Source organism: Dromaius novaehollandiae, chromosome 1 (genome assembly GCF_036370855.1).
Source record: "Dromaius novaehollandiae isolate bDroNov1 chromosome 1, bDroNov1.hap1, whole genome shotgun sequence".
NCBI classification, from domain to species: domain Eukaryota; kingdom Metazoa; phylum Chordata; class Aves; order Casuariiformes; family Dromaiidae; genus Dromaius; species Dromaius novaehollandiae.
In genome coordinates, this window is record NC_088098.1 from 59,147,135 (window position 1) to 59,171,005 (window position 23,871).

Below are 23,871 nucleotides of genomic sequence, written 5' to 3' on the forward strand. Positions count from 1 at the left end.
TCTTTTGCTGAAGAAAGCAGGCTATAACATTCTCATTTTTTGGTTGTCCCTCTACTTCTCCTGCTCACACTTTGCTCATCCCTCACTTACTTAACTCTAAGTTCTCTCTTATCCTCTCCACAAATATTCTCATTCCCTCATTTCTTCTCTGCCTGAAGTTCCCTTTGGTTCTTACCTGCAGTGTTCTTCTCTTTCAGCTCTGTACTGTTCTCCTGTATGGCCAGTCCTCCCAGATGCAGCTATAGCTTCTCAGTCTGGCTACCAATTTTAGAAGTAAATGGTAATGTTTGTACACAAGTTAAAAAGGTAACACAGAATCTGAATAAGTATTTATTTCCTTAACAAGTAGATGAGAGTGAGAAAAATGAATCTGAACATTCTGATAAAGGAAGCATGTTGCACAAAGCAGACTCTTAACCTGGTGTATGTTATCAGCCTAGTAAATAACGTAAGTCAGTGTGCACTGGGTAACAGATGCAGAATAACTAAACTGTGCAGTTTCTTGGCAAGTGCGTGTGCATTTGAAATGCTGTATTTACATATGTGCTCATACAATGAAGGCATCCCAACTGAAAGACCTCAGTCCTTTGTAAGAGTAAAATTCCCACTACATACAATGTTACAGCAGGATCCAGATTCCGTTCTACGGGAGCAGAGGCATTCTTGTGTTTATTTTGTCATTAAAGCTTACATAGTTCAGGAAACTACACTGAAAACAGAATATTAACAACACAGTCATGACCTTCTTATTTTGGCAGATGTTCACTGACTGAAAATCTGGGACTGCTTTTAGTGCTATTTAACATGACTCATATTTATAGGAGTATGCATCTTCCATCTCTTAACTGAAAACATTGATTTTTGCTTGAGTAGGGAGTGTTGTATTGCATCTATCACATAAAATGATTTCTCTGTAGAAGTAAGCTCCTGCTTAGAGCAAAGAGTAACTATCAAAGTCAGTGAATTTCATCAAAAATATTACGCCACCATTTATATCTCTCTGTACAAATCAATTTTGACTTTATCAATATCTGGGCTTGCAGGCACCTGGAGCAAAATGCAGAACATGCAATTGAATGCAGCTGAATGGAAGTATTTTGGCACAACAGCCAATACAAATGATGATGCAAGGGTGCCAGGAAGCAGAAGTATGAGAAAAAGTAGACCTACAGGTATCACCCTGGCATAAATGGCTAGTACTCTCTCTTCACCTAAATTTAGTTCTCCTTCCCCATGAAAAGAGTGCAAAACCACTGAGTCTTTTGGCTACACCACCATGCAGGAAAAGAAGTTGGAGAAGTGAAGTTGTATGTGTATATATATAAAGTTATAATACAAAAGAGATTATAAATAACAAAGCTGTTTGTCAGCTGAACATAAAACTGCTGGACAAAAGTGCAGCTTCTCATATTAGTGGGGGAAGAACTGTAAATAACTTCATAAAAAGCATAATCCTTTACTAACTCTGTCATGATATGGTCGCTCTCCCAACGAATCCACTGCCAACAGTGAAATGTGCACCTGGCCATCCTAATACCATATGTCAGGATCTGTGCTAAGATATGTTAATTTAAGTGATTAAGGATTAACAACTTTGCCAACAGGTGCACCTTCATGTGGACTCTACACTTCAGCCAAACATTTACTCACAAAACGTCTGTTAATAGAAAGCATTGATGAAAAAAGCAGATAGTAGCTTCACACAGTTGGCAAATCTCTTCCCTTTCTAATTCACATGCATCCAGCTGATACAGAATGTGTGTGCTAGAGTACAATAGCATCTAAATTCTGATTGTAAATGTTGGGGATATATGCAAAACTTCCAACAAAGACAATGACTGTTGTAAGAGGGCTGTTATCAGGATGGGATCTTTTGTGCCCAGTAGCAGGCAAAAGCCTTGTTCCTGATCTTGGGTATAGTAACTTAATCTGAAGGAATTCCTCTGATTAATGTAACAGAGAACAAAACCTGCCCTAGAGCTGCTGCTTTTCTTGAATAGTCACTGACTGTAATTAACTTCAAAAAGTACAAAACTAGGCCAAAGCCATTTTTAAAACCCTCCTCAGTGTGTGTTGGTAAGATATTTTAAAAGAAAAGCCATGTGTAGAGAAGAGTTCCTGAGCTGGAAAGCCTGTTTATGTGAAAGATGTGTCTAGCTGTTAGCATGCTGTAATGCATAACCATTGTTATACATGTAATTATTGTAATTGATCCAGTCATCTGCACACTGATATTCTTGATTAGACTGAATGTATGGATGATAAACTGTTTCTTTTCCCAAGAAATAAGATGGAGAAAGTCTCTGTAAAACAACTGCACTGAACTGGTATGTCAGCTTCCTTCGAATTTTAATGATTTCACCTGTTCTTCCATAATTCCTCAGTGCTCTGGCCATTTTCTGATATGTCATGATCTTGCGGTTTCCCTTTCTTTCTCCCCACAGCTCTGCAAGTTTCTCCTTGTTTTTGGAGACAAACTGGAAGACACCATTGGGCTTATCCACCCATTGGATGCAGTTTGCCATAGCTGGATCATACAGAGACTCATGGAGGTACTCAAACAGTCGAAGTTTTTTTCTACCTATTGAGAAATAAAGTACAAAAGATCAGAACAGAAGTCATACTTGTTTTGAAAGATAAACAGTTGCCCTTTTCTTGGAAAGGATCTTAAAGACAAAAGCATAGGTAAACCTAATACCCTGCCACAAATTAAAAAATCAGTACAAACAATTCAACAAAACACCAGCAACAGATTTAATGGGTGATAGTTTTGAAATATGTACAGATTGACAGAAAGGGATCTGGTCATTAGAATTTCAAGAGCAAGTTATTAGGGGATCATGACAAATATTTGGTGACTTCACTGCTTGGTAGCCCTCAGAAGCCACTTCCAGAATCTTCAGACACATATTGGGCAGGTACATGGTCAAAGAAGCTATTACAGGTACTTACAGTTTCAGGCAGTGCAGTAAAGAGGTTCTGGAGAGCTAGTCTGAATGTTCTCTAATAAATGCTTTCCCTGCTTAATCAAAACCCAAAGATTTTGGAGATGAATTGATTTTGTCCAAATTTATTTCAGGAAAGTTTCTGGGATGCAAGGTAGTCACTGTTCAACGTAAGAAGCAAGGGGTGAGTGAACAGGAAGACCAAGATAGTTTTGAACCTTATCTAGTCAATAAGGAAACAGATCTTCTGGCGTACTACATTTTATAAAAAAAATCAGAAGTGTGAATTTTCATTCGAATGCAGAATAAAAGCAAGCTTCAGTACTACACTTCTCAGTTAACTGAATTGGTCTCCTCCCCACAGCTTCAGATCTCAAACTTAAGTCTACTAAGGGAGCTTACTTAGTTTCACTTAGGTTTACTGGATCCATCTCTCTGAAGTGCTTGAAGTTTCCTTCATAAAGCCAAGGTTAACCAAGCAGCTGCCATATGGAGGAAGAACTGAAAATTATGAGAGAAAGAGGAACATTTTGGAGAAAGCAGAGTCTATGCAGAAGAATGTCTTCCACTTTAATTAAAGTGGAAACAAGCAGCTGCACCTAAAGACCATAAGGTCTTGTCTTGCATGGCTATTTTAAACTAGGAGCTGAGGAAAATGACAGTTGTTAAGGAGCACCGAGGTCAAGCCAAGACATCTGTTAGGGATGATGGTAACCCTGCATCTGGTGATAAGGAAATAGGAGAGAAGTGACAGCCAAACTAGGAAGAAGAAGAGCCTGAAATCAGAGGTACTTTCCAAAAAAGTAATAAAGTGTCAGGAGCTAAATAAAAATTGCTCTGTGGCTAGAAATACATATTCTACTGGAAATATATGTAAGACTATGAAAATGAGAAGCTTAAAAGCAAACAGGTGAAGGAGGTTGCCTGGTCACAGTAAGCACTTCTGAACCATGGTAGATGACCTCCTTAGATCCCCACCAGCCTCAGTTATGCTGTAATCCTACGTACCTACGGTAGGATGAATAAGAACAATAAGACATTGTGGATGTCTATGGATGTCTATGCAGCTCAGCAGAGCCTCTAGCTACTGCTGACTGAGTCTTTGCTGGAAAATGATAGTGGAGCCGTGTAGTTGTAATAGCATCTCAGATTTCATGCTGTCCTTCCTCTTAGTTCAGCTGTCATTTCTGTCCAAGTTTTTAATTCCAGACACATCATCTCTAGCTGAAGTCTTTGTTTGAGAAGGCTTATTAGCTCGTATGTGCTAATGCAGCTATGTTTCTAGAGCCCAGCTATTATCTCCAAAGTGCCTCACCAAGTGGATGCATCAGTTTGAGCTAGAGTTAGTTCAGAGATCTTTGAACTCGCACTCCGCTGCACAAGCTAGCAGTGTTCATTACTTTGCCTTAAGCTATTGTACAACATCAATCTAAGTTAACAGGCTAGCATCTGCAGGTTTCTTATGTGGTCTCTGGAGAGAGAGGGGCTCGTCCAGAAGATGTTTCAGTGAATCTGCATTAGCCTTCTTTGCTGAATTGTCCTTGAGCATCCTAATTGGCTGCTGTGGACAACTATAGTTGGACACAAGTTGAACATGGGCCAGAAGTATGCCCTTGTGGCAAAGGCAGTTAACAGTATCCTGGGCTGCATCAGGCAGAGCATTGCCAGAAGGCCAAGGGAGGTGATCCTTCCCCTCAGCTCAGCATTGGTGAGGCCTCATCTGAAGTGCTAGGTCCAGTTTTGGGCTCCGCAGTAACAAGAAAAACAGATTTATGGAGTGAGTCCAGCAAAGGGCCACAAAGATGATGAAGGGACTGGAGTATCTCTCATATGAATGATCTTGAAGTGCATGAACTGGACTCCTTTCAGAGGAAACTAAACTCAAAGATACACTCCAAAAGCATATCTAAGTCATTCCAGCTTTAGAACTCAGTGCCAGCCTTGAGATAGTCCTAAGTAAACTTCCTGTGAAATACTTTAACACAGATACCGGCTCCTCAGTACTGATCATTTCCTCTACAAGTCCATTCCTACTGGGCCACACTACTTGCTAGTGTAGACATAACCTCTCATGGCTGAATAGGAGGCCAAGAGGACTGAACTTATCTAGGTGCAGTGCAAATTGTCCCCCAAATTAAAATTTCCGACAGGAGTATTGCCATGAACAAAGAAAGCACAAGAATAGTCAATCATTCTAAAAGTTTATGCAGTATAGCTGTCTGGAAAAGGATAAGAAGATTGAATGCCTAATGTTAAAGAAAGATTAAACAAGAAGTGAGGTTTAACAGAGCAATAATAGCTGAAGGTGACTTCAGCTAATGACATGTAAAATTCCCCAGTGCAACACTGGGTAAGCAGTATTTCTGGATTAGCAGGCTTGCCTTTGAAGTAGTGAATTCCAAGTGCGGAAGTACAGGACTTAAAAAGAGGGGCTGCTCTTCCCAAAGTCCCATGGAACATGTGGCAGTAGTAGTACTAGAGCTACTAAGCAACAGAAACCAGTGTTCAACATCAATGGGAAGGGATGATACCAAAAACTGGCACCATATGGTTAAATTTGAGAGAAGGGGATTTCAAAAAGCAACAAAAACAGGAAGCTACTTGAAAAGACCCCATGGGCAAAAGTGAGTACATCAGCTCAGAATGGAAGCTGTGGAAATCTCATCTAACAGAGTCATAGAAGGGATGCTGAGTCCCAAATGAAAACTAAAGAACGAATGCAATAAACAACTGAAGTGCTGTAATGATGAGTGTCCCCTGACCTATTCTTCGGAAAACAGAAATCCCCTCAAATAAAGTCATGCAAAAGGAGCATAAACAATAACTGTTAGACTATTAAAATGTGCACTGGAAGTTACAAAAACTAAGAGGAAATTTGAAGAACAAACAGAGAAAGACATAAAATCAAGTACAAGAAATTTTTAAATGCATGAAAAACCTTCAAGAAAATCACTGTTCGCTGGTGAAATAGATGTTATTAAAGTGGGTAAAGACATTACTGATAGTTAGATTTACTTCCTTGCATCAGACTTCATCGCAAGTGACTTGGACTGATACACTTCTCTGATCTATGTTTGCAGGTAATAAACAAGAGGAGAGAATGAGATGCTAACAAATTTATTTCACCTTATGAGATTTAGCAGATAGGAACTGAATCTTAGCAGTTGTATTCTATAACTATTAAATGTTAACATTTTTTTTTCCTGTTAAAAGTAAAAAAATTAGGAAATAGAGAAAGCATGATTTGCCAAAGAATTTTAAAAGTAACACAACATCCATATCAAGTTATGTTCTTTCTACACACCTTTCCCTGCTTTTGGCTGGCCAGCAGCAGCATGCATCACTTGATTTTCTGGAATATTCTGCAGAGTGTGGTAGACAGTTTCATCTGCACAAAAATCCGCTGCACTGTTCTTCAAGAATTAAGACAAAGAGTTACTAACAGAGTATATTCTCTGAGGAAAAAGAAATTTTAACTACTTAATTGCCTGAAGCCTTAAAAATCCAGCCTTTCTTCACTTGACACACAGAGGATTTTTCACAACCACAGATGCAAGGAGTGTACTGTATCAGTAAAGAGCAGCACCAACTTAAGTCCAGTGGGAATGACTGCCCACTGTGGGAGAGCTTAAGGGGAAAAGGGGAAAAACACAGTCATTGCTTCACTGTGCACCTTGAACTCCTCCGCTGGAGGCAGAAAAGGAACTGTGGGTTCTTCTTCCAGAGTTAATAAAAGACAAGGCTCATTTGAACAGTGTCTCTAGACGGACTCTATAGTTCCTCTGTCCTGCTCTGCTAATCTCCTGGCTGAAAATGGGGCTTTTGTGGAAGCCAGCTACCTGAAATTATCTTCCCCACACTATTTTCCACCACCATCTGGAAGCCACACTTTCAGGTTTTTTAAGAATGAATATGGACTCTTCAGGCTGAAGTTGAACCCAGAGGCCAACTAATTCTAGTCTTTCCAGCAATCTCAAGGTAGACTGGTGGAGAAGAAATCAAAGGAATGGTACTTTCTCAAGGGGGCAGAAGCTTTGTGGAGGCTGGAATTTGTTGTTCTCTGCCTGTTCCCAGGTGAGAGAGAGAAGCTCTTTTCCTTACTGTACTAGTAGGTTTGTTTGTCCTATTACGTGATGAACCACAGAAGAGCACCATAGTCAAAAAGTTAAGGTGGGTCCTAAAGAGAGACTACTAAACATGTTTTGCAAATATTTCCCTAGGCAGTTTCATCCTGGCCAGACTGAATTTATGCTGGAGTTAACATAATGATTTGTATTAGAAATTACAAACAGGCCAGCTTTCCTTTTATGACTGACTGTGTTATTAGGAATCAGTTCACTTACTATTACATTTCTCCAGCTATATCCTGGGTCCTCTGCAGATGGTGCTGCAGAGTAGTTGGCACTTGCTCGGAAGTGAGGATGATGGTTGATCACAGTCAGGCAATTTCTATAACCTGAGAATTAGGAGGAAGGAGCAAAAACTGAGTGAATAGAAGGGAGAGAGGAGGGAAAATCCCCAGCGGCAAACAAGCTAATGTGTTACTGAGTCTGTCAAAATGCATTTTTCTTAAGACTTCTTTTTAGATAATAAACTCTCCAGGGCCAGAATGTTTTGTGTCAGTGGGCTATCCATCACAATCTGTACATAGCTATGTACACTGCAACTGCTAGTGATGTTCCTGGGCTGGATTTGTTTGCCTTCATGATGAAAAGCAGTATTTGTTAAAATAAAATGTGAGTTAACATTATGAAATAGTTCAGTTAATAGAAAAAGGAGGGCCAAGCAGATCGCCAGACATAATGAATCATGATGATAATATATGTGTTAGAAAGGAAAAGAGAACATCACACAGTTCTTATGCAGACCATTAGCAATACAAGTAAGTATCTAGAATGTTGCATGAAGTGAAGAATAGAAACTGGTAAACATGAACCTGGGCAATACCATCTCAGCTGTCCAAAAATGTTATTACGTCAAATCAACTACAAGGAAAAAAATTCTCAGAATATCTGCAGTGCCAAAAAGAACAACATGGAAGGAGCCTAAGACCTTAGGATGTTTAAAAGAAGCAGAGGAGAACACTGAATTGAGACATTTGGAAGAAATTACACATTCTTTAGGAGGCCAGAAGAAGACCTTGGAGGGGTACATCTACTGTGATTGGAAACTTGGGTGCAATTGCGGGACATCTAAACATTGAGTTGAAAATGTTTAAAACCTCTTTTCATTGGCCCTGATAATAGATACAGGCAAGAACATTTGCAAAAAATTCTATACAGTGGATCCTTCAGCATGTATAAATTGCCATGGCAGTGGAGCCAAAAACCTTTCAACAGCATCTGAATATCTGGCCCAATCTGTGTCCTATTTACATTTCAGTATATAATAGATAAATATGTAAATAATATTCCTTGCATGAAAGTCATACCTCACTGAAGACAGCAGAAGTTTTGTTCTGGACTTACAAGGCTTGTGATATAGTCTCTTATCTTCCCTTCTTTCCATTTCTATTTATGATGTAAAATCATCAAGCACAGAAAGATTTTTAATTCTATAGTATTATAATTGCCAAAACCCTGCCTTCATTGGAACAATTTACAGCTTGCCTATATTTTAAGTTTTGTGAAGTGGAAAACTTACTCTAGAAGAGTACTCCAGGAAGTAAATACTCCAAGAAAAACACATTTTTAATAATTATCCAGACTCAAACTACCACTTCTACATAAAAAATACTTAAAATCTGTATTTTAATGTAAAAAAGTAATTGTGGAAATGAATTTTACCCGTTGGATTGTTGGTCTTTTTTTTTCACTAGAATTCATTGTTATATGAGTTCACAGCAAAATAAAAGTGCATTTTTTCAATTAAATCACTGAGAACTAGAAAAATGGCTGTTGCACTGTGGTTTTATAAACATAGGAAGCCAGAACTCAATGCACTTAGGTTAGTACTGGGGGGAAGGGAGAGGAGGATCATCCAACAATTTCCCTGTCTTGTGACTTGAATGATGCATGCCACCCGAGGCAGTGTTAATGGAGGGACTGCGACCCTTCAGATATTCTTCCCTCTTTTCTTCCTCTCAATGTACCCCTCTACTGTCCATTGATCCACCTCTGGGAAATTACTCTCCCACCTAAGAGACTCAAGTTGTACTTTCCTTTGAAAATATAAAGTGGTAAATGAAATGGAGTAAAAGTTTTATTTTACCTGGTGAATATTGCATTTCAGTGTCAGAGTGCTGCTGCAGCACCTCTAATGCATCTTCGAAAGCCTGGCCCAGTATGTCTTGATCAGGACAACTCTGCAAGAAGAACATTTTTCTGTCAAGAGTCAGCAAAGACCAGGCTTGTTCCTTCAATATTTAATCAGGTGGAAAAACCCAAATAAATACAGCAATTATGTGGTATATACCTATATCACACCATCCTGTTAGAATATACATTTTGCGGGCACTTAGGCCTTCCCATAATCTTTACTAATATGAGAAAGTTCTCACTCCTTTGAGAAGTCTCTTTGAGGTCAATGGGACAACTCATGTGGGTAAAATTACTCACTTGGGAAAATGTTTCAAGGTTCATTTCCTTAATTTGCAGCAGAAGTTTACAGAAGGGGTGTTAATGTTATTAGATTGCTTTATGGTATTCCATACAGAGATATATATCACTCGTATAGTATGAGTTATGAAGCCAAAATTATAATTCAATAACACTGAAGTGTCAAAAAATATTACACAAGAATTAGAAATTGGTTATGCAGCGAAAATGCCATACTATGCCAGTATAGGAAACCACACTGTGGATTTTCAGAAAACTGTTTATTGCTGTTTTAGGACATCTTGTATTTAAATAAAAGCTAAAAGAAAAAATTTGAGTTTACATAATCACAGATCCACAGAAGGGTTAAGGTTGGAATGGACCTCTGGAGAGGTATGGAGAGGTTTACCAAGAGTTTTCTGTAGCTTATTTGAAGCTTTCAGTAATGAAAGAGAATAAAGGTGTTGTAGACTTACCATTATTTAGATACCAAAGCTGGAATCCTGTTTAAAATAAACAATATTTTAAAATTGTATACTTCAAAATAAACAATATTTCTATCAGCGCAAATAAAATTAATCGAATGGAGTAACTCTGGATGATTTCCAGTGATGACATAAAAGATATTTAACAATATAGATAAAAGTAATTTAGAATTAAAATGTGACATTTCTAATGAATTAAATAACTTGTAACATTGGATATTGTTTTTTAAAATTCATTCTTTTTCATTACTAAAGCTTCCAGCTTCATTAATACTGTAACTTTTAGATTAATATCCACATCATTATAAACATGTTTTAAAGACAGCATGAAGATGTATTTTTGCTGACATTCAGTCTTAATTAGCTTAACTGCTTAATTCACAAAGAAAATACTGACCTGAATTGAATGCAAGTGTTTAAGTCTCTGTTTTTCAGATGTAACTGAAACAAGCTGAGTTTTTTTTTTCCATAAGGCAGATTAGCATATGACTGTATAAGAAAATACACAAACTCTCAGAGTAATTGTGAGTTCCATAAGCAAATTTGGTTGTTTAATAAGCAGTGAAAATAGACAAAATTTCAGTCAGATTAACATGGAATATACTTTATATACAACATTACTCAGAAATGATTCCTTAGTACCACCTTTTGGCACTATATACATCATTACAGATTATAATAATCAGGTCTTGTTACATTGCAGTTGTTTTCTTGCTCTCATTTACTGTTACCACTTCCCAATCATAAAAATAATAATCAGCACATCAGTATTTTACTCTTTAAAGGTTTGATCATAGTGCATTGAAAATACTGGAAGCTCTGTTAGCAGTTCCAGTAGATGCAAAATTGGTCCCTGTGTGAAGTTTTAAAATGCAAAGAACTGACAAGATACTTAAATATAAATGGGAAAGAATTTTATCCAACACTCACCATGAATGTTCTAATCTGTTAATTATGGTTCAGATAACATGCACATATTTTAACATAAAGTGCTGTCAAAACTTGTAAAAGTTTTTCAAACCTTGATGACTGAACATACATGTTTGTGGGATCTTGCTGTAAGAAATCTTGGTGATTAATTGACTTCAGTGAAATCAATGGGAGTTTTCTCCTTGACTTTAGTGCAGCAAGTATGTCACTAGACTGATCTAATTTTATTCTAAAATGAAGAGGGACCAAATCAATCCTTTAGCTATAATGGTGGCCACAGATTCATGCGATATATAGCTGTAGAAATTAAAGACATGAATCTCTGTTGTAAAGATCCAAAACTAGTGTTCCCCTGATTTTAACTAATCCATTTCCTTAAAATGCTTTTGCCTGACTAAAATTCCAAACTGATATGTGGTAACCTTGGCTGAACATCTGTAGTCATTGTTGATGCCTTTCAAAGCCTAAAAAAATAGAAGTATCAGCAAGGTACTGTTGAATGGTCATATCATTTATACAGCTGAAATCATATTTTAAAAAAGTTACACCTTGGGTAAGTTTAAAAAACAAATCTGAACACTTACCTAGAATTTCAACTCCACATGTAACACAAGAATCAGTCTGGTTTCATAAATGAAAGCCTGAGTTCCCACAGCAATGGGCTGGCAAAGGGGCTGCATTAAATAGCTGATTTTAGGGAAGTGCTTCAACTAGGGATTTTTTTTAGAGTAAAGGTATAGTAGCACACTGCTAGCACAGCCCTTCATTCTGCACAAAAGAAGGGTGATTTATACTGGGATAAAATAAAATGTTTTAGCTACTGTCCCAAACCTGCAGATACTAAGCACTAGGACAGATTCTATTTGGCTTTGGAGCGTCCCAACAGAGCTGTCACTGGTATGTTACCAGGCAAGGGAAAAAATCCTACATCCCTGACCTGTCCCATACAACTTGCAGGGGACCTTGAGATTTTATCTGAGCTTCCTGGTTAGTTCAGTGTAGGTAGAGCAAACTAGACCCCAAATATGAGCCCTGCATGGTTGGGAGAATTTCAGAACTCTACTTCAAAGTTCAGATTTGTAGCTTAGGTCCAGCTCTACTCTAAAACATTCGGTAAAGATTCAGTCTTTAGTCTGGAGCTAGTCCTGGAGCTAGCTGTAGCTGCTGATTCACCACACACCTTCTGAGCAGCTACAAGCCATGCTACTGGATCCTATAGGATGAGGGCTCTCTATTTTTTCAGCACAAAACTACTTATTGTTGACATAACCCACCCTATGCCTTAGATCTTTGCAGCCAATTCAGAGGCACATTCTACCAAATTTCCTCATCACATGCCATGAAATTGCTGTACAATAGCAATCACCTCTCAGGCTATTTAGGTACGCTCCCTCAACCAACAACCATAGTCAAGACTTAGCCTCCACCTGGCTGTGAGTGCTGACTGCAGGTTATTTGAAGCCAGTGTTAACACTAACTATTATTTGCTGGTTTCGAATGCAAGCTGACTTTTGAAAATTCAAACCATGAACTTTCAAAATATCCAACATTCTTTTCTAATGAAATACATTAATATTTGTATATGTTTTTTTGAACTACGTTTCATTTTGTGGCATTTCTCTGCTATGACTTGGGTTTATAAAGGAAAATGACCAGGAACAGTGCTCTTAAAACAGCAAAATGTGACTCAGCACAGCTTTATAGGCCTAATTGGATTACACATTAACTTCCTCTCCATCTGCTAATCTATAATTTGATGTAGTTAACTTTTCTCTTTAATGTGAAAAAGCATATATTTCAGTGTTCACTTCCTTCCTACAGTAGGGATATCTAGCGGATTTTAAATTATGAATGAGCTCCAAGATTTTTCTGAAAAGGAACAGCTACATTTGCATTTTGCACAGCGTTAGTTCTCAGCACTAGAGACTACCTTCTACCTGCAGTCATAGCAAATTCAGTTCAGAAAAACTCCATTGAAATTAATGACATTTCTGTACTGTAACACACATCTGAATTTGGCCCAGATTCCTCCTGGATTCCTTTAGATAAATGGGGCATTCATAGAAGCTCTAGTGATGCAACCTGAGCTGCCTACCCCCACATTTAGATCTGAAGTTGAGCAGTTACTATTCTGCACTCCTGTGTTCCCCATCCTGCTTGTAGTAGCAGAGGGTGAAGATTGAGAGATTAAAGGTTTTAACACCACTAAAACAATCAATTTTCCTAAATTAAATTGCTCGTTCAGAATATTATCATTTAAAGTAAGAAATTATATTGTCAGGCAAGTGAACAAAATATTGTTTTCAAAGGAAATGGGAAGGTACAAACACACAGCATTAAAACGAAAGCCATCACTGTCTCCTAGGCTGGAAGTAGACTCCCTGTGCCATTTACACAGTTTATCTTTGACCTGTTATAAGCCCAGACCAGGGGCTCAGTCTGCTTCCCTGTGAAGACCACAGGAGCTCTGAACCGGCCATGTAAGGTCCATCTCAAGACAGGGAGCCAGCGAACTCCTCAACAAATCCCAGCACAATCAAGCCAGGCTGCATGTTGGCTTCTGCCAAGAACTGTCCTTACAAAGTCTGCTTTGATTTTTGCATTCGATGGGAAGACAGATGGCAGCGAAAAAGAGAACTTGCTCTTCAAATTCTAGTGTCCCAAACAACCGTGCATGGTATCAAAATCTGAGTATCAGTGAGAGGCAACAATATCGAGTTCTTCGCCTTCCTCCATATTTTAAAAACAAACTTCCAACAGCAGAATGATTAGGTTTCAGAACTTTCTTTTACCTTTGCTTTGCACTGAAAGTTAGTTCAGAGTAATGGTATAGAAGAAGCATTGTCACCTGTCTTTGTGTGAAAGACACAGAATTAAATAGTGTGTTACAGTACTTGTCTCAGAGGGCTCTAGAAAGCGTGAAGATTCTTGCATGAGATATTGTCCAAACACAGAATAAAAAACAGTCCCCCTTCCTAAAGGAATGTGAAATTTGAAATAGCAAGTTTCCTCACCAGCCATTTGTGGCTTTCTCAGAAGTTTTTGAATGTCAGACAATTTGTAACTGCCCAAACAACACAGACAGATCACTTTAGACAGAAGGAATTTCACAGAAGAAAAACCTGGTTGTAGCAATGATTCTGTCACAGGGAATCACTTGCCCCGCACAGAACAGGCTGCCTCCCAACTAAACAGTCTTCAGAAATCAAGCGGCGAGCGGGACGGCTGCAGAGAGCTTCTCTCCTGGCCTCAGCAGACCTCTCCACCACCTCTGTGCTGGCCATGCAGCTCTGTAGCAACCTTTCTGTCCTGAATCCCCATGGCTTTAGATTCACAGTAATTAAACAACCATAGATGCTGTCTCCATGAAAGTGGAACGGTTGAGAGAATACATGCCTGTCCTCCCCTCCTTAGCCTAACCGTATTGATCAGTGGACCTTCAAACCTCTGCCATTATGCCGTCTGGTCCACTGCATTTAGAGTTCAAAAGAAACTGGGACATTTCTTGCAGCAAGGATGAAACCTTTTCTCTACTCAAGAGCACAGATCCGCGTGTGGAGCCATCTCTTCTCTTACATGGAGAATACAGTGATTATCCCGGCATAAGTGTTTCACAGCTAATCAGTTTGGAATATGAACATCAAATTAGTGGGCTCAGAAAACACGTGAATTCATATTCTCAGCTGCAGACTATGATGAAACCTCTCCTTCAAAAACACAGAAATAAATGCTGCTAACCACCAGCCTATATGATATTGTTTACCGTGATGTTGGTCAGATAATTTAGTGTCGAATAGAGACAAAAACCCTAAATGGGAACACAAAAGCCAAAACCCCAATTCTGGCACCATATCAGATAAGTAAATCAGATAATGAAACTGGGTCTAAAAATTCTATTTGTGCTGGAAGATTTTAGTCTATGCATTTCAACAAATACAATGATTTATCCAAATACCAGAATATATCCTAAGCTATAACTCTTCACTTGCCTCCTGAATTGTTCTATAAATGGCAACGAAACTCTCCATAATGCAAAAAATATTCTGTTTTATTGTAATAGGTGGAGTTACAGTATCAGTTCCTTAACTGGCGGAAATTGGTGCAGAGCCACCAAAGCAAAAGGATCACTGCTGATTTGTACAGAGGTTCTGGCTCATGTAGTCCACACTCTGGTGTTATTTGCAGTATGGTAAGGGGAAATTTGCTGTACTAGCACTAATGTTGCACATTCTTCCCTGACTTCCTGATTTGTTTTGTTTCTTTGGCTACCTTATAAAGCATTACAGTTGATTAAACAGAAAGAATGGCATTTCTGCATTTTAATCCTTCTCAGAAGTCTTCATAATTACTTACAGGGCAACTTTCTTTAAAAAGAGCTTTGTCCAACCATTCTCTCAATTACGTCTTATGTATATAGCTTTTTCTCTTCTTAAGGAAAACAAAAGACATTGAATATTTTCAAAAAATCAAATATTAAGCCTAACAAAAGCAAAGATTATCTCTATCAAACTCATTTCCTTACCTTTGTATATGGAGATTGAAACCTTTGCACATTATCTTCATATTCTTGTCTCAGAAGCTTTTATTTTATTTTAATATTGCTTTAAAAATAACATTTAATTCTATTTTAGAGTTGATAGTTTTCTGGACTTTATAAGTTTAAAGAGAAAACCTCCAGATATTTCTTAAGAAGATACTATTTTTAGACTATTTCAGAATTAAATGTGCTTATCTCAATGTAAAAGATACAAATGGAACCACTTACGCGTTTGAATTTTAATGTTTTTCTGAATTGAGAACCTATGACCCAATCCTAAAAGATATACTTACTTACTTAATTTTGCATGTATAACATATTCCACTTCAATCGATCAAGTAATTGCAATAATAAAATTTGGTATTTGAATAAATCATTGCAGAGGTTAGGTCTAAAAATTTAATTCCCTCCTCTGTGGCCTAAAAAGAGAAGTGTGGGAAGGAGGCTGAAGCCGTGCGAGCAGGCAGATCAGCTCTTCAATGGAAAACCCACATCTAAAGCCTCCACTTTACAACTAGACCCAATATACTGGTCCAGTTGCTCATGTCAGCAGGATTTCTCAGGAAGCTTCTTCTTTGGCTCCATATAACCAAAGGAAGTGACTTTCTGCTGGGAAGTCCCGGGAAGATAGAAAACCAGAAACCACAACAGAAGCACAGGGAACTAATAAGGACAAGTGCATTGAATAAAAAAAAAGACTAAAAGAAGATTTTAAAGTGAAACATATATATGTAGTTACTTTGAGTAATGTATACATTTAAAGAGTACTCCCTTAAATATTCGGACAGCTAAAACACCTACAAGCCAATAATATTTCAGTCGAAAACTAGCAGAGCAAGACAAAAATATTAATAATAGAAGAGTATTTTACAAAAACAGCAAGTATTAAAGGGAAGACTGTCATTAAGAGGCTAGTTTGCTGAAGGGTAAAAATAGAAATCTTTTCTTTTAGAAAGAATTTGTACAAACAAGAATACAGTATTTTAATAACCCTTTTAATAATGAGATTTGGGAAACCAAATCATTTTCCAGGCAGCTGAGATATTTGTGGAAGAAACACACCTTCAGATTCAAGAGGCATTTAGATCATTCAGGATTAATTCAATATCCCATTTCGACACCATTCCCCCTAAATTATAAAGCTGAGATTTGGCAGATGCTGGGTTGAGGTGATAAAGAGTTTTGAATCTTTTCCGAAGAATGGTGGCAATTGTTGCTATTTTGAAAAAGCTAAAAAGAAAGGCACGTAAGAGCTGCTGTAGCATCTCCATCCATATTGCAACTTACTAACCTTGCCTTTACACTGCACAGACTGAGGGCTAGATCAATAAAAAGTAGGTGTTACAAATTAGGCACTGAAATACAGATCTTTTAAGTGCTGTGTCACCAGAATGCAGCATGTTATTTTCCCTAGGCTCCCTCTGAAGCATTTGGAGGGAGTTTTGTACCTCAGACTAGAATCAGCAGCCAGAGCACTGTGCAGGGAATAAAAGCACTTTATCTAGGTAGTAAGAAACATTACAAAAAAGATGGCTAAAATTCCACACCCTTCCTTCCTTTTAAAGCTCTCCCTGGGACTATGGCAGTGGTATGCATGTCAACCTTTTACACATTAGCTGAGTGATGGCAGCACTGTCAGAGCCAGCAGTGATTTGGGTTCAGTTTCCTCCTCAGCGCCAGCAAGTTTAAGCTCACACTCCCCACTGTTCAGGACGTCCTAAAAAGTAGAGCCACCATAGATTAAACCTGGGCCAGGGCACTTCTTCACCTTCAGCCTATGCCTCAGTCGGAGATGCAAGTTTGAATCTCTGTTAGCCGTTGAAAAGACTGTTTCATGTATCTCTTACTTCCAAGGCAAGTGGTCTCACCACAGAACCACACTGCGAAAAATAGGCAACCCTCACTCATATTTTAAAACAAAATGTCTGAAATTGCATGAGGTGGTGGGAATGATCTGGAAAGAGCTGCCAGTTTGGACCACACAGGGGACCTCAGAGAGACAAATACCTAGTGTCTGGATCCTGGTCAGCATTAGGAAGAAGGAAGGCACTGGGCTAGTCAGTCAGACTGGGCCATTTCTAGATATTCATAAAAGCTGCACTGCTGGTTCTAATACAGTTCTTGTATTAGAAGAGGCATTAAGGGACATCAGAGGAAACCACAGAAGGTAAGTACAAAACCAGCAAAGGATACACTACTTCACACAACACATGGTTGATTTACAGAAGATATCAGTTATCTACAGGAAGTTGTAGAAACTAAGAAATAACACCTTTTCAAAAAGCAACTGGAGGAAAATCCATTGAGGACTATTCAATATGGAGATATCATCAAATTCCTTAAGCCACAAATCTCTGGGGAACACCAGGACGTCTACACATGGGGACCCTGTATGGTGTTCTTGTATCACATTTAGGTGTAACAGTCTCTAACCATCAAGAGAACCTGAAAGGCAAGTGGTGAGGTGCTGATGAAATTAAATGTCTACAGAGTTAGGCAGCTGCTGAAAAGCATTTTTTTAGCCCACAGTTTGGAACAATCGTAACACTGCAATAGTATTGCTGTATAGGTGATAGTATTTCCAGGTAGAACCTGGAAACAAATCCCAAGTGGTGACTGTTTGAGAAAAAGAAATATTATCAGAATAAATACATGCTTTCTAAGAAATTCCGTAAGAGCACGTAACAGCATGGCTGCTGGGCTACAGTGCAAGAATTCTGGTGGGAATCACTTTGTAGCTCAAAAACCAGACTATGTAGGGAATGAAAAATCTGCTTCATTTAAATTGTGAGATACGGGGAGGGGGAGCAGTATTTAAGGTCGATCTTAAATGACCTGCATTAAGTTTCAGATATGATGATGATACAAAACAGACAGAATATTTGGTACAAAAGAAGGATGGAGATTTAAAGACAGAGGAGCCAGTAAGGAAAAAATGGTCTTAAAAAGTCTATAGCAGAAGAAAAAAAAATTCTTAAAAGACTTAAAGCAGGTCTATATAGAAGCAAGCACTATAAATGCAACATAATCCTAACATTTTTAGTGGACAGGGTACATAGCAGCTTTAGGCACATAGACCACTTAAGCATCTGTTGAAAGGCCACTTCTGTAGCTGAACAAGAAAAAAAAATAAACACGTGTTATTAAGCAAACCCTAAATTCTCTTTAAATGCTCTGCAAGTCACCAGTAATGGAAAAATATGCCTATGACAGAAAGTGGTGGAGGCAAATCATGGGACCAGCCTGGTATTCCTAAGTCTGTAGAGCTAGGGAATAGGAGTAATGAGTGCCATATTAATGAAAATATCAATTAAAATTACATGGCCATCATAAGAATGCAAACTGAACTTTACCTTAAATGAAATTCAACACCCCACAGCACAGCAGAAGGAGGCCTAAAAATTGTATATATTTCACTTATAACCTCAAAATAGGCAGAAATGGTATGGAGACACTATATAAGGAATAAACTTCTACTTAAAAGGGGAGGAAAACTTTTCTAATACAAATTTGAGTTTTCTGCAGCACTCAAACATTCATGGAAAATGTGCAAATTCATCAGAGAGCCAAGAACCAGAAAAGCAAAATGTATGTTGGAATTCACCTCCCAAAAAACTGAAAAGAAAAATCAGTTTGGGCTTTCAACTGAAGAATGAAATGTTCCATAGGAATTTTTCTCCAACTATTTCTGCTGCAGATATATTTGTCTTAAATCACTAACTATAAGGTATGCTGACAGCCTGGCCCAAATTCTACAACGTGCAACAGACAGGCTAAGTGCCATCCCCTAGAAAGACCTAATGCAAAGTGATTGTGTCCTGTATTTTTCTGAAGGAGTTTACAATGTGAGATCGGATTTTGACACCTTTCTCATGTAGGTTACCTTACTCCAAGAGTAGTCCCACAAAGTTAAGAAAATGCTTGGGATATGTAACCACCAAAAGCATAACAGTTTGAGTCGCTAACAAAATTTCCATTTTCAGGGCCAGAAATCTAGATGAAGTCCCATCAGGGAGGTAGACAGGTGTTTCCTACACAGGGCTGAGACAGAAAAGAAGAGCAGCAGACTTCAAAATAGATATTCTGAATGGAGGAAGCTGTGGGGTTGGGAGGAAGATAGTAATACATGATTAGGAGAGGTAACCTATTGATCTAGTTCAGCTGGAGACAGGAAAACATGTCTGACCTTACAGTCAAGTGCTCTGAATAAAAGTAGTTAAAAGGCAAAAACTATTTAAAGCCGAAGACAGTTCACTGTTACTGGTGTTACAATTGTCCTATTACGAAATAATCAACACATTTTGTCTTTATTGAGGGAACAGAATGAGGTCAGATTTCTGTTGAATTCTAGATAAGAGAAATACATTTTAAGGAACTGCAGAGCAGTAAAAGAATTTTTTTTTAATAGAATTTATCTCACTACTATGCTCCGAAGGTAACTAAAAAAAATGCTGTCCCAAATAATGGGGTTTTATGCTTTGATGATACACAGTTGTGTGGGCATAAAGTGCTATGATTAGCAAATAAATGCTTCCTATTATTATCAGGGAAGTGCTGAAAAAGCATGTAGGCTTTGGGGATTTTTACAATCTGGTGTTAAAGAAATCCTGTATCTTGACGGTAGGGTAGGAGGTATGCTGGTAACATTATTTCCTGGCTTAGAAACTTAGTTTGAAAAATAATTTTCTGAAACTGAGTAGTTTATGGTTTTAAATTTCAAATGAAACTGTCTTTTTGCAATGGCTGCTACTTGGCCACAATCCTTTTAATTTCTTTTTGAGGTAAAAGAAATGGTAAAATCAAAAAACTATCTATCTTGCCTGGGAGGGGTTTTTTTTCCCTACATTTTCCTGGGTAGATAGTTAGCAAACAGAGAAATGAAATGCAAGGGGAAAAAAGATCAGTTAGATAAAAAATAGGAATGGTTGAGTTGGCCACATTGCCATTCCCTCTCCACTCATCAGCCACGCAAACCCACAGGATCAAATAAATATTTTAAAATCTGATTTCTTTAAGAGAGACTTGCAATGAAAGAAGGCTAAATGCCAGTATGTTGTGTTTTTATCACTGAATTCAACTAAAAAGCAAGAGAGTTCACAGTTACACCACACCTTAGCCTTACATATAGCATATAAATGTCTGCTATGGAATTCCCCCAACCCACACCTACAATGGGATCTCAGTGAGTCTAGCTCATTTAAGTTTTCTAGGATGCATGTGATAAAGGTAGGGTGTATATTTAGTTATTCTGGTACAACAAATATTTAAAAACATGAAATGGATTGAGAAACGCAATAATGGGTTTACAAGTTAAGGTTTCTAGTTGCCTTCCAATATTTTATGAAATTGCTATTAAGCTGTGGGCCAGCTAACTACTTAATTTCATCATATACAAGAATCTAAATTAAAGATGTGAGAGGTCTAATTTAAAGTAACTTCTTTAAAGCTCACTTTAGAGATGATAGTCAGAGCTAGGGATCCGATTCCAGAAAACACTCAGATGTTGTCTTTCACTCATGCCTCATCAGAAGCATATTTTAACTTAAAACTAAGCATGTGCTTAACATACCCAAACAAGCTGAGCTCCTGATTACTCTACTTACTGCATGGTTAGAAGTAGTACTTTGTACTCTAATAGCTCCCCAGAAAGATGTCCGACACCTTACAGAAATAAATATAAATAGGTTTCCCAGAGAAGGCAGCTTGCAAGTAATGTTTTTAACATGTTGCAGCAAGGGAAAATGAGGAACACTGACACATCAATCTTCAAACCAAATAGCATTTTTGACCTGCATCTGCCTTACTTTTCTCATTTTAGGCCAAGCTCTTCACATTATCTATGCAAAATATATGTTGGAGGTTTGAGGAACTTTTAGATTCAAGCAATATAGAAATGCTCAATTAAATTAAGCACAGCAGTGCCATTACATATTTCATATGCACACCCTTAGAGATCAAGCTTTACTCCATCCCATGTCAAGAAGTTATAACAACCTGGGGGATATCCAGTAATTCTTGCCTGCTTTCAAGGTCGATTTTAAATATATGTTGAGAAAGGTCCATAAACACAAATCATGACAGAAATAACTGGCTAAATGCTATAACTCTATGCCACTGTGAGACTCATGTTGAACATCTGTTCAGTAGTTTTAGCTGAAGTGCAAGGCAAGCAAAATTGCTTTGTCCCTAATAACAGCCTTTTCAGGATTGTTTAATTATATGCTATTGATCAGACACTGAAAATCTAACAGGTGTGGTAACGTTCGTGTTGAGGACAGTTTTTTTTCTGTCCCATAAAAACCCATCCAAATTTAGATAAGTTGCCAGCCACTGAAATTCTTCAATTCACCCATGCTCAAAAAATTATTAGACTTCAGCACCTGAAGCCTGAGGACCCAGCAGGGGAATGTGCTTTGTTCCTTCCCAGCTTCTTCCCATGTGCTAGACTGTGTACACGATCTTCCATCAGCATATGCTGTGAACAAGTACTGCAGGGGCATAGCAGGACTCACCCTGTACCTGAAGCTTTGTACCAGGATGTGGTTGAGTACTAGCAACGCAAGAAGGGATTCCAGTTTTTCTGTGCTCTCTCAGACCAACTTTTTCTTCCACCAGTTCCTGGACAGTACTGAAGCACCATGGAACAAGTAGCTTCTTGACTGAAATGCAGGTACAAGAACAGCTGACCTTGAGAGGAAGAACTACCAGGGACTGCTACACAGGATGCACGGGGAAGTACACGAAAGAAACTATGACTGGAAATCGGAAGAGCAGGGAAGATGCTGGGCAAAGAGACCGGGAGTTGGAAGTCATCAGAGATGAAAACTGGTTACATAGCCACTGGCTCTGAACACCAGAGAGCTGACTGGAGTGGTGGGGAGAAGTACTAAAAAGAGATTTGACCAGGATTTGGGAAGAGAAGATTGGAACTGATTTAGCAAGAAGACATATGGAAGGCTAAAATTCGTAAAGGAATCTGGACTAGCTTTGTGGGACCTGGATGAGGAGAGTAGGATTGGGGATGAGAAACTTGGGCCAAGATGCCTTGAGCTGGGGAAGCAAGAAGAATAGGATCTAGACAGAAGGGGAGGACTGGTCTGGAGAAGATAAGGGAAGGAGGAATCAAGCTTGAGGAACAGAGGGGGAAGGACCAATGTCACCTTCCCACTCCTGAACTCCCAAGAGTGTAGTGGAACCCAGCATTTCACCTGGACCCTTAATGCTTCTCTGCTGCAGAGAATATGTGAAATTTGCTGGCGAAGTAGGAAGATGGCAACATGCTATTGCCATCAGCTGAACAGTTAACTCAAAACAGTGGAGATGTATATGGCAGATTGAAAGGATCTTTATGGCAGGCTTTTCCCAAATGTTATTTTTGTTAACTGAAGAAATTTGGGGGGGCCGGGGGAAGGGCTTTTCCAGGAGAATGTGAAAGCACTCCTATGTTAGAAAATGCCCAAATCAAAACATAACCTCCTCCCTTCCCTCCTGTCTAGGTATATATGTTTAACATTTTCCTCCAAAGGACCTTACTTCGTTCAGTGCATGGAATAAATGTTGGTCTAATGGCGACCTGGGACTGTTCAGTAAAGGAGAGTGTCATCTGCAGGAACATTGCTGCATCTGTTGCAGAAGTTACAGACTATACAGTAAATAAGGAAGAGAAAGGATGCTCTCAAAGTTAAAGCAGCTGAATGCTACCCTGGAGAAGTGGGTTGTGACCCTGTCTCTACCACAGAGTTCCCAAAAGATGCTAGGCAAGTCCCTTTGAACAAACTTTCACAGGTGGTCACTCACTGAGTGTTCCTCATTTTCTTGGTGTCTGACTTGAGACCCTAGTGTCTGATTTGCAGAAATGCTCTGTAGTAACAGCTGCAGCTGAAGTCACTAAACATTGCCCTGAGCCTATAAAGTGCCCACAAATGCTGAACTCTCTAAAATATGAGTTCTTCGGTATCTTATACTGTACACTCAAATTATTGGGTATTTTCAAATTCAACTTCTTTGTGCCTTCATTTCTCATCTGTAAAGCAGGGGTAATATAATTATCTTCACGTCACAAGGCTCTTGTGAATATAAATGTGTTAATGCTTATGCAGCATTCATATGCTGTAACGAGGGGGCAGCACAGAAGAGTCCATAGGGAGGTTAGCACTTCTCTCTTGAAAGCAATATCTGACAGTGTACAGTAAATAACATGTGGGGATGCAGTGAATAATGAAATCCCGCCAGATAGCTAGTCACTAAAGGAGCATTATCTCATAAATGCACTGAATGAGGCAAAGATCTTGTAGCAGAAATGGCTGTTGATCATGTCAAAATACTGTCCTAATACATGTATACAGTGAGAGCAAATTAAAGCTGTACCAGTAACCTTAATTTTGTCATGTTGTTACTAACTTTTGAGTGCTTGATTGGAATTGCAATGTCCTTTTACA

General features: G+C 38.5%; 1 protein-coding gene across 6 annotated transcripts in view; it reads right to left on the reverse strand.

The window, feature by feature from the left end:
- Nucleotides 1-317: 317 nt before the first annotated feature.
- The window catches only part of SPIC (Spi-C transcription factor), a 30,210-nt gene continuing 6,656 nt past the window's right edge, over nucleotides 318-23,871 (reverse strand). For 2 of the 6 annotated variants that reach the window (XM_026119816.2, XM_026119818.2), the window contains 5 exons: nucleotides 9,958-9,984; nucleotides 9,156-9,249; nucleotides 7,289-7,401; nucleotides 6,250-6,358; nucleotides 318-2,581 (listed from right to left, as the gene is read on the reverse strand). In XM_026119816.2, the coding sequence (XP_025975601.1) occupies nucleotides 2,154-2,581; nucleotides 6,250-6,358; nucleotides 7,289-7,401; nucleotides 9,156-9,249; nucleotides 9,958-9,960 (747 nt within the window). In that variant the 5' untranslated portion in view covers nucleotides 9,961-9,984 and the 3' untranslated portion in view covers nucleotides 318-2,153. Of the gene's footprint in view, nucleotides 2,582-6,249; nucleotides 6,359-7,288; nucleotides 7,402-9,155; nucleotides 9,250-9,957; nucleotides 9,985-10,363; nucleotides 11,435-11,480; nucleotides 11,571-23,871 lie in introns of those variants that run through there. The other 4 variants (XM_026119814.2, XM_026119817.2, XM_026119819.2 and 1 more) reach the window with 4 other exon arrangements.